The following is a 12,837-nucleotide window of genomic DNA, read 5'->3' on the forward strand; positions in this document are numbered from 1 at the left end:
GAAAATAAGAAATAATTATATTTATTCAAATTCCTTTATCGAAGCCTGCTCAGCTGAATACCTTTCCTAAATGAACACCATTACCAACAGATCAAAGGATAAAAACGTCTAGCAAATGAGCATGGCTGAGGGAATTAATAAAACACGCATCAAACGGTGAAAAGCTGAGGGTTTGGTTTTGGGGCTTTTTTGGGGGGTTGTGGGGGTGGTCTTTTTTTTTTTTTTGTGTGGTTTTGGTAGGGTTTTTGTTTATGGTTTTGTTTGTTTGGTCTTTGGGGTTTTTTTGTTTGTTTCTTCGTTTGTTTAATGGGAGCTTATTTGCAGAGTGATAAAGTCTGCAGTCGCCAAAACCCTCGGAAAAGGCACCTCCAATAGAGAGCGTGACAGATGAAGTTCAGCACCGCTGAGCATCAGGCGGATTTCTGGAGCTGCTGCTGCAGATCTTTCACCTGACAAGCCCTCACAGAGAGATGTGTGGGGTTTGGGGGTTTGTTTTTTTTTTCTCCCACGGAATCACAAAAAATTCGAAAGGACCTCTGGAAATCATCCATCCAGGGTGCCCGGGAGCAGGTGACACAGGAACGCATCCAGGTGGGACTGAAATGTCTCCAGAGGACATTCCACGACCTCTCTGAGCCAGCGTAAGCGCTCTGCCGCCCTCAACGTAAGGCACCTCTTCCTCGCGGTTTTTTTTCCCTAAGGTAAAAGTTTCCTTCCCTACCGGAGGAACTCTCACACTGCCGGGGACACAAGCGGCTCCCCCAGGCGGGTGCCGCGCTCCGAGCGGGCTCGGCCCCCCCGCCCGGGCCCCGCGGCCCAGCAGCGCCAGCCCCGGCCCTGCCCGCGCCCGGGGCCCGCCCCAGCCCGGTACCCCGGCGCTGCGGCCGCGGTGCCGCCGGGGCTCGGCCAAGCGCTGCACATCGCCCGCCTTCCCTTCCCTTCCCACCCCATCCTTCCGGCGGGGCGGGCGCTCGGCGCCATGGGGCGGCGGCGGCTGCTGGCGGCGGCGGAGCAGCTGGCGGGGTCCTGCCCGGGACAGGCGCGATTCCTGCTGTAAGGAACCGCGGCGGGGCCGGGACGGGCGGTGCGAGAGCCCGGCGGTGACGCGCGGGATGTCCCCGCCCGTGGCGGCGGCCGTGCCCTGACGCTTTCCCTCTCTCCCGCGCAGGTGGATGCTCCGCAACTCCCGAGGCGAGTGAGGGGCCCCGGGCGCAGGCGGTGGAGCCGGGGCCGGAGGAGGGGGCTCCGGAGCCGGGCGCCCCGTGAGCCCGGCGCGCTCCAGCGGAGGCTGGTGCCGTGGGAGAGCAGCGCAAGGACAGGAGCATGGGAATGAAGGGATGGATGGATGGATGGATGGATGGATGGATGAATGCCGGCACGCCCTTCCCCTGCCTTTTCCCCTTGCCCCTGCGCTGCCCCCGCAGGGCCGTGTCTCGGGGCTGCCGGCAGAAAGCGGGGCCAGGTGGCCCTCGGGGGTTTAGGGAGAGACGCCCGAGTCCAGCTCCGGCAGCAGGAGATAATGAGGCGGATGCCAGGAGCGAGTCTCTTGTTGGGTCTGAAATTTATCTCAAAGCCTTTCTTCGTTCTAGCCTGAGATCGTGTCATCTTCTCACACTTAAAATGGGCAAAGAGCTTTCCGAGGCTTTGGTGTCCCTAATCTGGAAGAAGATTGTGCATACATGGCAGAATTGTGAGCCTCCTTTGCTAAAGAATTTTAGGAAGGAATTGCATTTTTTCAAGAAAATCTACAGTTATGTATCATGTAAACTTGTGCCACGCATTAACTTATTGTGAATTGTGCTCAGCTGAGCACATTTTGGTGCTCAGCTTCCTCTTGTGTTCTAGTGGTATCTTAAACACAGAAACATATACCGTGGTAATGTTAAAATTGAAACACACCATTTTAAAGTTTGCTTATAAAACATAGTTATTTCATTCTTTTGCCTTTATTTATCTGTAGGTAATGAACGTGGCTTAGAAAAGATATGTCCTTACTGCTTCCAGTTCCTGGTTCCTGATGGCTACCGAGTGCGCCTCAAACCAAAGATGAAAGTGACTCCACAGATAGAGAAGGTTCTTAAACGAGAGGCAAAGAATCATAAGCTTAACATGAAACAGACAAAGCTTTTGAGAAAGTACAGGGAGTCAAGAAGCATTCTGGTAAGGACAGTTATTTGAAACTGACATGTACATGATATTTCCCTAAATTTCATGTCCCTGTTTCAGTGGCAAAAAGAAGATACAGAAACCTTTCTCATAGAAGAGGAGCCCACACATTTCTTTTTCATGAGCATAAGACTCTTCCTTTCTTTTTGGAATAACTTCTGCGCATAAATGACATTTTTAAAATCTACCTTCCACAACAGATAGATCATGAACACAAGACCAGTAAGCTTTTCTGTCAAAAAAAATAGCTTGTGATCGCACATGTTAGAGAAGCTACACAAACATCTCATGTACTGCCTTTGTTTCAATTTATCACTTGTTGAGCACATATGTTTTGACACAACCTTTACTTCATGTATTTCACTAGCCTCTCATGGCTACATCAGATTAAAATTGCCATCTGTATTAATAGAATTTTTTAATTTGTCTGAATAATTATTGTTTATAGAAACTTTTATAACTAAACTATAGAGGTAATTTCAACAAGTTGATGTTTTTCTTGAGGCCTTAATTATTTTTCCTAAAAGTACTCAGGAATGTGACATTTAATTACTATTGGAAGAATAATAGTAAACATTTAATCTAGTGTTGTCAAAGTATGTAGTGTTTTTAAAACAGGTTATGTGAATGGTTGCTGTAATAAATGAGACAGCAGCTTATTGTGCCCAGTAGTTGCTGGCACACTTGGAATTTTCTTGGATAAGAGTCTTGTGGTTATAGGACTAAATTTTGTGAAACCAAAAATTATTAAAGAGTCAACGAAAATTTTTTAACTGAGGAATATATCACCAAGGTTTTTGGCTGTCAGGGCAAAATCAGATGCTTCATAAAGGCACTCCCCCCCAAATTGTAGATCCAAGTTGTGCTTCAGAAAGGACATCTGAAAAGGCTCTTCACCCAGAGGGTGGTTGGGCACTGGAACAGGCTCCCCAGGGAAGGGGTGACAGCACCAAGGCTGACAGGAGTTTAGGAAGCATTGGGACAACACTCTCAGGCACATGCTGTGATTCTGTATGTCCTGTGCTGGGCCTGGAGCTGAAATTTGATGATGCATGTGGGTCCCTTCCAGCTCAAGATGCTCTGTGATTCTTCAAGCTGAAATATTTGCTTTATTTTTCTGGTATTGCAAATGTTGAGGGTACATTAAGAAGTGTCCCTTTAAGCAACTGATGAACAGAGCAGTGTCCTATTAATTGATGATGGGCTCTTAGACTTACTGTGTAGCTGGAGAGTGTTTGTTAGGGACACACTGTGCATTTATATGAGTAGTTTAAAATTCAGTTTAAATAGGTCCAGTTTAAACTCTGGGTAATATTTTGATCTTGGTATGTAATTACAGTCTGCTGTACTTGTGTTTTGTGCAGTTTAAATTTGTCCTGTGGATTATGATTTAAGTGTTTCTTGTCTTAAGTCTTTAAAAATGCTGTCAGCAACTGGCAGCTTTCAAAATTAGCAATGTAGATCCCTGTAATCTAATACCTGAGACTTGTGCAAATGAAAATTCCAGTGTGGTTGGAAATTAATGCAAGCAGTAATGTGACAGGTTGAACCTCTGAGAACATTCTTAGGAAGTAGAACTTGATTTTAGATTGCTTCTGGCATAAAAAGGCATATAACATAGGGACTGTTTCAAGGCTTTAAAATTTTTTGGAGTTAACTGCTGATCCATATCAGGGAATGGAAGTTAGCTGTGAAGTGCTATGATTAATCCAGTAATTCCTGCATTGTAAAGTGGTCACCTCCATTTATATTCCATGCAGTGCTAAGTCACCATGAAATGCTGAGTTTGTTTCCCACCTGAATTTCATTTAGAAGAACTAAAAATATGTCAGTACCTGAGCACTAAAATAGTTAATGCTATTTCTTTCTTTGTTTTTAGTTTGTTAGGCTGACAAAATAGAATGTCTAGAGGAAGTCAAAACACTTAACTAAAAATGTTTCATTTCAGCATCTCTAAATGTAATTTTTAATAAACTGTCTGAATTTACACACTTTGAAATGAAGAATGATTTGGTGTAGATGTTTTCAAAACTGCTTAGACATTTTTGTGACAGTCTTTTGAGTATGTTATTTTTAACCAGAAGCGTCATGTAACTGTTTTTCTGTCAGTCTAATTGGTGCCTCACAAAGCTGTCTGGCTGTATTACTTTCATATATCTTAGTATGAGTAGTTGCCATGGCAGTAAGGGATATCAGGAATGCCTGACAGCCTCTGACTGGGTGATGTGATCAGTTCTGATGCACCTCTCAGCCTGGTGTGCTGCTGAAGTTCCCTGCAGCCTAGAGGTACAGAGAGAGAAGAGCAAGTGCTCTTTGTTTAGAACATCCTCCTTATTGTAGTAAGTACTTTTGCCCTAATACAAAGCCTTGTCTTTGTTCACTGAGACTTGCTGTTTTTAGTAAAATGGATGACTGGGTTTGAGAGTTTGGTACTTCAAATATTTTATCCCAAGATTCTCTGAAAAGTGTGCTGTATAATTTCATTGGGGGTAGAATATGCTAATAACTTTAGATGACACAGAATGTCATATTTTTTAGTCAAATTCCCAATGTGTAAGAGTATTCCAGTATACTCAGTGTATCTTGTACACTCAAAATATGATATGACTAGTTCAGGTGCTGTTTCATGTCTTGACAGGGTTCTCTGAATATCACTTACAATACAACATTCAGCAGTATGGGTCCTCTGAAATTAGTTTGTAGGGAATTGGAGTAATTTCTAGATAAACCCAAAGGATGTATTTGGCTTAAGAAGCCTGAATTAAAGTATGAGTTACAAAGTGTATCTTTGTACTTTTTAGTATCTCATGTTTCACTTAAGCAAATATTTAATTTGTGTCATGGTATTTGGAGAACAGTTTGGATAATTCTTCTAATGGCTTTATAACATAAAGACTGAAAGACAGCTTGATACTTCCTTTCTTCTCTCCATAGCTCGTTACTTGCAAATCTTGCAACAAAACAACAAGATATTATGGTAAAAGCAGGGATTTTCTGGCAGCCAAAACGCAAAATTGTGGCACTCCAGGTACCAAATCTAGCCTGAAGACACCAGATGTAAAAATTCAGTCTGCAAAGAAAATGACACCTGTAAGCTGCAGTAGGTTGGGATCTAAAGGGAACAGTCCCTCATCACTTTCCAGGTACCTGTTTCTTTCCTATTTGAAGCAGCCCTCTGCCAAGTAGAGTGTATTAAATCTTGTTGATTCTAGTTCAGCCATTTTAAAAAGTTTAAATTGATAACTTAGTGTATTTCTCAGTTGGTATGGTTGAGGAGATCAATTTTAACTTTTCAACTTTTAAAATCAAAGATTCTCATGAAAAGCCACTGTGTGCAAAGAATACCCAGTCACATTTGTGTCTTTAATGCAAAATGTCTGTCCTAAAATTTGCATGAGAAAGTACCGCTTCTGACTGCTCACTTGCACATAAAAATACACTATTTCTCTTGGATATTTTCCAGTCAAATTATACATGTGTGCTTTCACAGTTACTTTATGCTAATTCTGATTTCTCCCCTTTAAGACATTTGAATCTTTTGTTTTTCAGGACACATGGATCTGGACAGACAACAACCAACTCTGCTTCCAAGACTCCCCGAAATTCCAAATTTCACTTTTCTAAGCTAAAACGGATGCTTGACCTAGAAGAAAAAGAGAAAAACCAGAAGGCAGATTTCAGAACCTTCTTGACTTTACTTTAGTTATATATTATTTCAAGCTAATAAAGATTACAGCAATAAATATTGCTCCAGTTTTAGTAAATCAACAAAATGATTTCTTTAAAACTCAAGCTAACATCCTTGTGGAAGCATCGACCATGTTTTGTAGAAGGAAGGTCTGTTTCTAAAGGGGAGTGATGGTCTGCCAGAGGAGGATGTAAAGATAGCCAGTTTAATATGCTTGGGAATCTTGAACATGTTTTGCAGCTTCTGATGCCCCAAGAATTAAAAGCCAGGATTTATCCTTTGAGGAAGCTGATGATGGCCCCATCAGGACCATTTAATTGTCAACATTAAAGATTTTCAATTTATGTTTGGCACAGAGATGAGAAAGTATAAAGTCACTGTTCAGGACTGAGGTTATAGCCTGTCCGGTATACAGTCTGCAGTGAAAGTTCTGCACGTGGTGCTTCACATTCCCCCCTAAAAAAGAGAGCCAGTTAGTTAAAAGCATTTACTTTCTTGGATGTAAAGGTCTATATTTTCCTTTTCTTTTGCTAGTTTAATGAATAGTTTAAGTGCCTTCAGACTCAGTGAACACTGCTTAAGAAATAGGACCAGCAAATAACTTGGTGGACTGGGAAGCAGTCCAGGGCAGGGGAGAAGAGTTTGTTGTAAACTGTACTTAAGAGTCTCAGAGATTGGCATGTAACCTTTTTATATCTCCTGTACACTTGCACAATAACTGAAGGATTCACTGCTCATTGCCTCTTATGTATGCAGGATAAAATGAACTGCCACTCTTTAAATCAAAATACAAACCTTGGAGTGTTGCCTTTTCCAGTGTAGAACTTGGCATTAATTGACCTGTTGCTGTAATTACAATCCAATCCTCTGGAAAAAATACTTCATTTTGTTGATGGAAAATGTTCATTGCACAAAAGTATTTGAAAATACAAATTTTGCAATAAATTTTCTTACTAAAAGTGCACACATTAGGTATTGCTGTGCTTCCCATGAGGCCAGTGTGAAACCAGCACAGGCATCTGCTGTGTTTTAAGGTGCCCCAATGTTAATGTGTTTGTTAGATCAGAGCACGTTTCCCTGTAGTCCCTGTTTACAGTGCTTCTTACACAACGTCTTGCTGTCTCAAGAGTGCATTCTTTTTGCATAAAACTACAGAGAAGAGATAAAAGACCTGAAGGGGGGAGCACAACCAGTGTCCAGAGAAACCAATGGGTGATTATCCATAGGGTCAGAGGAGAGCTTGTCTAAACTGTGCAATTCAAAAAATGTTTTGTGGGTGGTAGGCACTGAGCTACAGGCATTCTGCACACCGAGTGTTACCTTTGCAGCACACTATTTGCTCCAAACATTTTTCTTTAGAATTACCAGAGTTGTCAGCTACACCTAGATGTGTTGTTAAAAGGGATTGTTATTGTGAGCTGTTAGACTTTATTCTGGGAACAGAGCGAAAGAAGTCATTCAGTACGTGCCTTTTCTTGTTTTACAAGTGTGCTTCAAAATGCTATGTAGAAATAATCTCCAATGCTTTTGTATTACTCCTAAGCCTTTAATAGTGTTTTTTCTGTTAACTGGACTTAAACAGAATTGGTGTATTGAAAGACACACATATGCATAAAAATATCTCTATACATAATATATATTGGTATATACATACTGACACATCAGAGGCTTACATGCAAACACATACTACACACATACATGCAAGTCCTGCACTCTTCCCTTCAGGACACATTACCTTCCTGTACTTGATCAAACACTGAAGGCTTTTGGCTGTGAGAGACTTGCTGAGTTCCCCTCAAAACCACTGCCAGGCCACATTACTGGCTTGTGTTTGAAGAGCTGGAAGAACAACTCGAGAGAGGAAATGTCTTCACTGATTTCAGAGAGACTTTGTAAAATGAGAGCAAGAAGCATACAGCCCTGCAAAGTGGCATTTGAATAGGGAGTGGGAGTTATTTCCCAGCTCACACAAATTCTACTGGGCAATGGTATCTATATCACTGGCAGTACTTGTACCACGTTGAAAATGTTACAAAAGTGTGTCTAAAAATAACCAGCTCAACTAAATTTACAGTTCTAGAGATAGAACCTCAGACCCTTTAACACACTGCTATCTCACCAAAAATTGTCACACAAAATACAAGGAGTAATAAACCTCAAAATTAGTATCAAGCATTTCCTCAGCATCATCACTGAGATGAGATCCCTATCCTGAGTATAGGGAGCAGCTGACGTTAAAGCCATTTCCCACCATGACTGAGAAGGCAAACAGGGAACAGTAATTTTCAAAGATGTTTTTACAACAATCTTTTATTAAATATGAAAGAGCGTACATACAGGTGTAATTCTGAGGACATAAATTACACAAGGATTACAGGTTCTGTCAGAAAAGCACAATAATGAAACATCTTTACATTTCAAACTTTTCTTGTTAGCTTTTAACAAATAAGTCTATTTCTGTTGCAAACCAGTAATGAGTGCTATTGAACTTTTTCAAATTCCCACAAAAACATCATGCTTAGTAGGATACTTCAACTATTGTAAATATGAAGTCAGAATTAGATTCCTAAAAAACACGATGGAAGAGATTTACTACTTAATCAAGATAAATGACACACTGAAAGAGGAGCTGAGACAAAATTGGTCATTCATTTGAAAAAAAATTCCACTTCAGACACTATGTTTGAGTCTGCTTTCTTTACTTGCAGGAATAATCACTGTGATTAAATGTAATGAGCAGAACTGGCCTAAATATTTGTAAATGTAACCATCAAATTTTAGATGTGCTGGTTTTCACTGATTTTCCCACTGAAAAAAACCCACACCCTCAGTTCTATTTCCTTACATTTCAAAAGGCTCTTTTGCAGAGGGCCAACCAAGCCTATGTATGATTTCCACATCCTCCATGGTCATCTGCACTGCTGGCTACTGCATCCACATACGTGTTTAGAGTCATCATCAAAGTACCAGACTGAGTTACCACTGAGATGTGAGAGCAGAACTAGTCTGTGCAAGTCTTAACACAATGGGTTTTTTTAAACTTCAGGTAAGCAGGAATGTATTTCATCATAATGAAAGCTCTCAATTTGACACTCAGAAGACTACTTGGATAAAATACATAATAAGCATGTGGTTTGGGTTGTGTTGCTAGGGATTAACAGAGGTGCTTTAATATATTAATACAAACATTAACAGAGTGAATCAGACAAGCTAGTATTACTGCAGGCTGTAGTGTAATTTCCAAAATAAGTCATGAAACATAATTTCTAAGAATGGCAATTTTTGTAACTAAGGTCTTCACATTTATTTTTAAAACCACAAAAGTGGGGTAGTATTCCTGATATCTTTCAAAACATTCTGCAAAAAACACAGTTTGAGCCTGCAAACACTAGAATATACATACAAGCAGTCCTAGTGACCTCCAAGGTAAGCATTCTCATATGGCAAAGTGCTGCAGGAATATCTTTGCTTTTTTTCAGAGAATGCTTAATAAAAGTGCAATATAGTGAAGCAAATAATCTAATTATAATGCCTTTATTATTAGATGAAAAATATTCAGATATTTTATAATTGTGCCTTTTGTAGGGCAGGCATTTGCATTGCCTAGAGCCAGACCACATTAGAAGAGGTAGGCAGGATATGCCCACACATTTTCTTTCCCAGGATGGCAACACCCCAAAGCAGTTCTGTGGTACAACCCCACCTACAGATAAAACATTGTGCTGCCCAGTCTCACACTTATTTCTGTTTTGACAGAAGTTGACATGTGGTTTGCTTTACTTTTCCACCCAGGCATGTTCCCCCTTTTGTCTCTTCGTCACCCTTCCCCACCCAGCCTATTTTCTTCCTGAGACGTCTGAAGTACGTACATTAAGCTTTGGAACCTGAGAATTTGGAGGTATTTTTTGACACTACAGGGCTGCATCTCTACTGTACCATTCTATCTCCTGCAATACTACTACAGTTACAGTATAAATCTCCTAACTACTTGATACCCAATGCCTTTCCCACATAAATAAAAAAACCCCAGCGTACCATTCGGCCATTGATATATGACACTAGCTCTAAGGGTGACCTTTGTCTTTCACATGCCCTCTTTTCCAAATAAATATTGAGGGATCATTTCCAAAACCCCAGCTATGAAAAACTCCTTGAAGTAAACAATTTGACAGTAAAATAAGGAAAAATATATCTAGAAAATAACACTCTCTCAAAATTAAAACTTATATACAGCAAGAAAAAGTTGAGGTTTTTTCCTCACTCTTTTATCAGTTCTACATTACCTATAGATAAGCAATGTTATCACTAGGAGTTTATGAATAGGAAAAACAAATCCAGTGAAGTAAATGTCATGGGTTTTTTTAAACCTTTGAGAGATCAATAAAATTCAGCAGTCAACTTTATTATTTTAACTAGTTCAATTCAGGCAGCAAAAGACTGTTTAAGCTTAATTCCCTATGATTCTGAGTATCCAATATAGATCTTCCAGCACAGTCTAATAAGCCTTGTCACTGCACTTATAATCACCTCTGGGCACAAATTAAGTTTTCTATGGATGGAATTCAACCATGAACTCACTGTTTATGCCTCTTGTTTTATGATTTGTTTTAGAATTCCTAATAGATTAAGCTGGTTTAATATTTACCACAAATTTGGTGCTATTCTTCAGCAAAACTGAGCTTTAACTGTAACTGCAATGCACATAAATGTGTGTAAGAATTTATGTGATGAGTTTAACATACTAGAACAGAAATATTTAAAACATTAAATTTGTATAAGCATAGTTTCTTATCAAGAATCTACACTGAAAAGATGTCAGTAAGTGTTATTTAATTTTGCATATTATACTTAAACTAAAGAAACTAAATCCTCTGGGTTCAATATAGCCAGGCTTTTTTTTCCTATGGAATGGAAAATTGCCACTCAAAACTATGAAATTTTTGGACCTGTAGTGAGCTCTGATAACTATTTTGCATGCTCCTATTTATCAGTCAGAATTTTTTAGGAAATCAGTATTCTACATTGCGTGCTATGGACTGCTATGTCAATAGCTTGTATTTCTATCTTTTCAGGCTTTTTCCCTACTTAACTGAGGTCTAATTCATGGTAGCTTCCATGAGAAAAGGTAAGTGGATTGAGATGCCTATGTCCAAGTGTATCTATTTTAAAGAGAGTGGTTATTCTCCATTCACATCCTACAACTATTCTAGTGATTAGCCCTGTAGAAGCCAGTACCAAGTGACAGATAACTACCTTGAGCAATTTCACTCCAGGACTATTTTGAATTGTTGTGGGTTTTGAAAAGAAAGAACAGCTTTTTGTAAAAAAATTTGATTTCATGTGGGGTGTATTTAACTTGTAAACTGTGAACTGAACTGGTACAAAACAATGCCTGCCAAGTGCAAAATCATGAACAAAATGCAATCATAAAACAGTCCTATGATATATCCAGCTCAAAACACTTGCAGCCCAGGTTTTGTAGGTCATGAAAATGCCAAAGGTACAGGTAGGTATTTTTTAAAATCACTCAATGATTACAGGGCTCATTCTGGTGAATTGAAAAGCTGTAACTTTCTGGCAATGTGCTAAATGCCTATCTGTATCTTTAAGTTTTTAAGTGAACTTAAAAGCTGATGCATAGTATGGAAATAAGGATTCTTCACAAATTCAGCTGTTCCCAGACAAATACCACATTTATGCCATGCGACAGAGTTTTTTTAACTGGGCAATAGTTTTCTGCTGTTTGAGTTATACATAGGCCTGAAGAGTCTCCTCCTGTTGCGTAAGGAAAAGACAATCGAGCTTTAGAAATATTTGCTGGAGCAGGTGAAGGTGGGGAGGTGGTAGCCCATGTGGGCCTCCAAGGTTTCTCAGTGGAAGAGGATGTACAGTACAGCTGTATCACCAGTTTGCTGCATGTATTGCTGGTACATTGTTCAAATTTTAATAATGGGCACTTAGCAACTGAGACAGTTTAGAGAATGACCTTTCAATTTAATTAAAACTGTAAAATGGCTTCACATTTCTGGGATTAACCTTTTTAGATGGAAACAGATGTTCCAGAACGGGATTAGATTGCAAATGAATGGTCCCTTGATTTAGAAACTAAGCAGCTGTAAAAAGCTACAATTTCAAAACATAATTAAACTGGTCAATTTTATAGTTTCTACATGCTGACTTCTAATGATACAAAAATATTGTAGTATTTTGAGTCATTTGAAGATCTGCTCGGTGTAACATGATTAATATTTTCCAATAGAAAATTGGTTGTTAGCATTTACTTCAAAAAAACCCACATTGTTTTGAGAGTGGGTAATTTAAATGTAATGGACAGTAAGATCACTTTTAACTTTTAACTTTGCATTAAATTGCATTGGCCTTCTTGCAAACATAAGCCTGTGATTTTCACGTTTCACTCTCTCACTAGCAACGGAAATGTCTCAAGTTAGAATTATGTTTGGATTATATATTGATCTACATTAAATACAGGGTACCATAAGAAAAATCTTAGCATGTTTTTTTACAGGGCACCCAACTAAAATCTTTACAAAAGATAATTATTCATTCTTCCATGTAACAGACAGAGATGCCACTTTTATAAATGTACCCTTATGTCCACTCACCAATAAAATAGTAAACAAATCAACTTTTTAAACCATTTTTTATAAATTATTAAAGTATTTTTACTGACACTCTGCAACAATATACAAAAATAATACTACAAGAGTACCGATCGGTCTGGCCTACCCCTCATTCCACAGAAAAGCAGAGGTTATGGGGGGATGTTTGGTAATCAATCATCGCTGTAGATGTCTCCTGCAAACGGTAGGTGTACGTGGCTGCCCGTGACGTTGGGAAGTCGAGAGAGATCAGGCAGGTTCTGGATGCGTGACCTGAGTTCTTTCCGTACTTGGGACACTCTGGCTAACTTGCGTTTGTACTCCTGTAATGCAGAAGAATTCAATATGAGGTTTCATTGCTAT

General features: G+C 39.6%; 2 protein-coding genes across 2 annotated transcripts in view; one reads left to right on the forward strand and one right to left on the reverse strand.

Annotated features, from left to right (window-relative positions):
• The first annotated feature begins 951 nt into the window (after window positions 1-951).
• RMP24 (ribonuclease MRP subunit p24) lies at window positions 952-6,725 on the forward strand. Its single transcript, XM_084226753.1, has 5 exons — window positions 952-1,053; window positions 1,169-1,191; window positions 1,961-2,160; window positions 5,101-5,309; window positions 5,716-6,725. Exons 1-5 carry the CDS (start codon window positions 980-982, stop codon window positions 5,867-5,869), a joined length of 660 nt encoding a protein of 219 aa, XP_084082879.1. The 5' UTR covers window positions 952-979; the 3' UTR covers window positions 5,870-6,725.
• A 1,462-nt stretch (window positions 6,726-8,187) lies between these two features.
• RPRD1A (regulation of nuclear pre-mRNA domain containing 1A) overlaps window positions 8,188-12,837 on the reverse strand; it is a 43,366-nt gene continuing 38,716 nt past the window's right edge. The window contains exon 7 of the mRNA XM_084217483.1: window positions 8,188-12,797. Coding sequence (XP_084073609.1) covers window positions 12,648-12,797 — 150 coding nt within the window. The 3' untranslated portion in view covers window positions 8,188-12,647. The remainder of the gene's footprint in view (window positions 12,798-12,837) is intronic.

This window comes from Fringilla coelebs (assembly GCF_963513975.1).
Source record: "Fringilla coelebs genome assembly, chromosome: 1".
NCBI classification, from domain to species: Eukaryota; Metazoa; Chordata; class Aves; order Passeriformes; family Fringillidae; genus Fringilla; species Fringilla coelebs.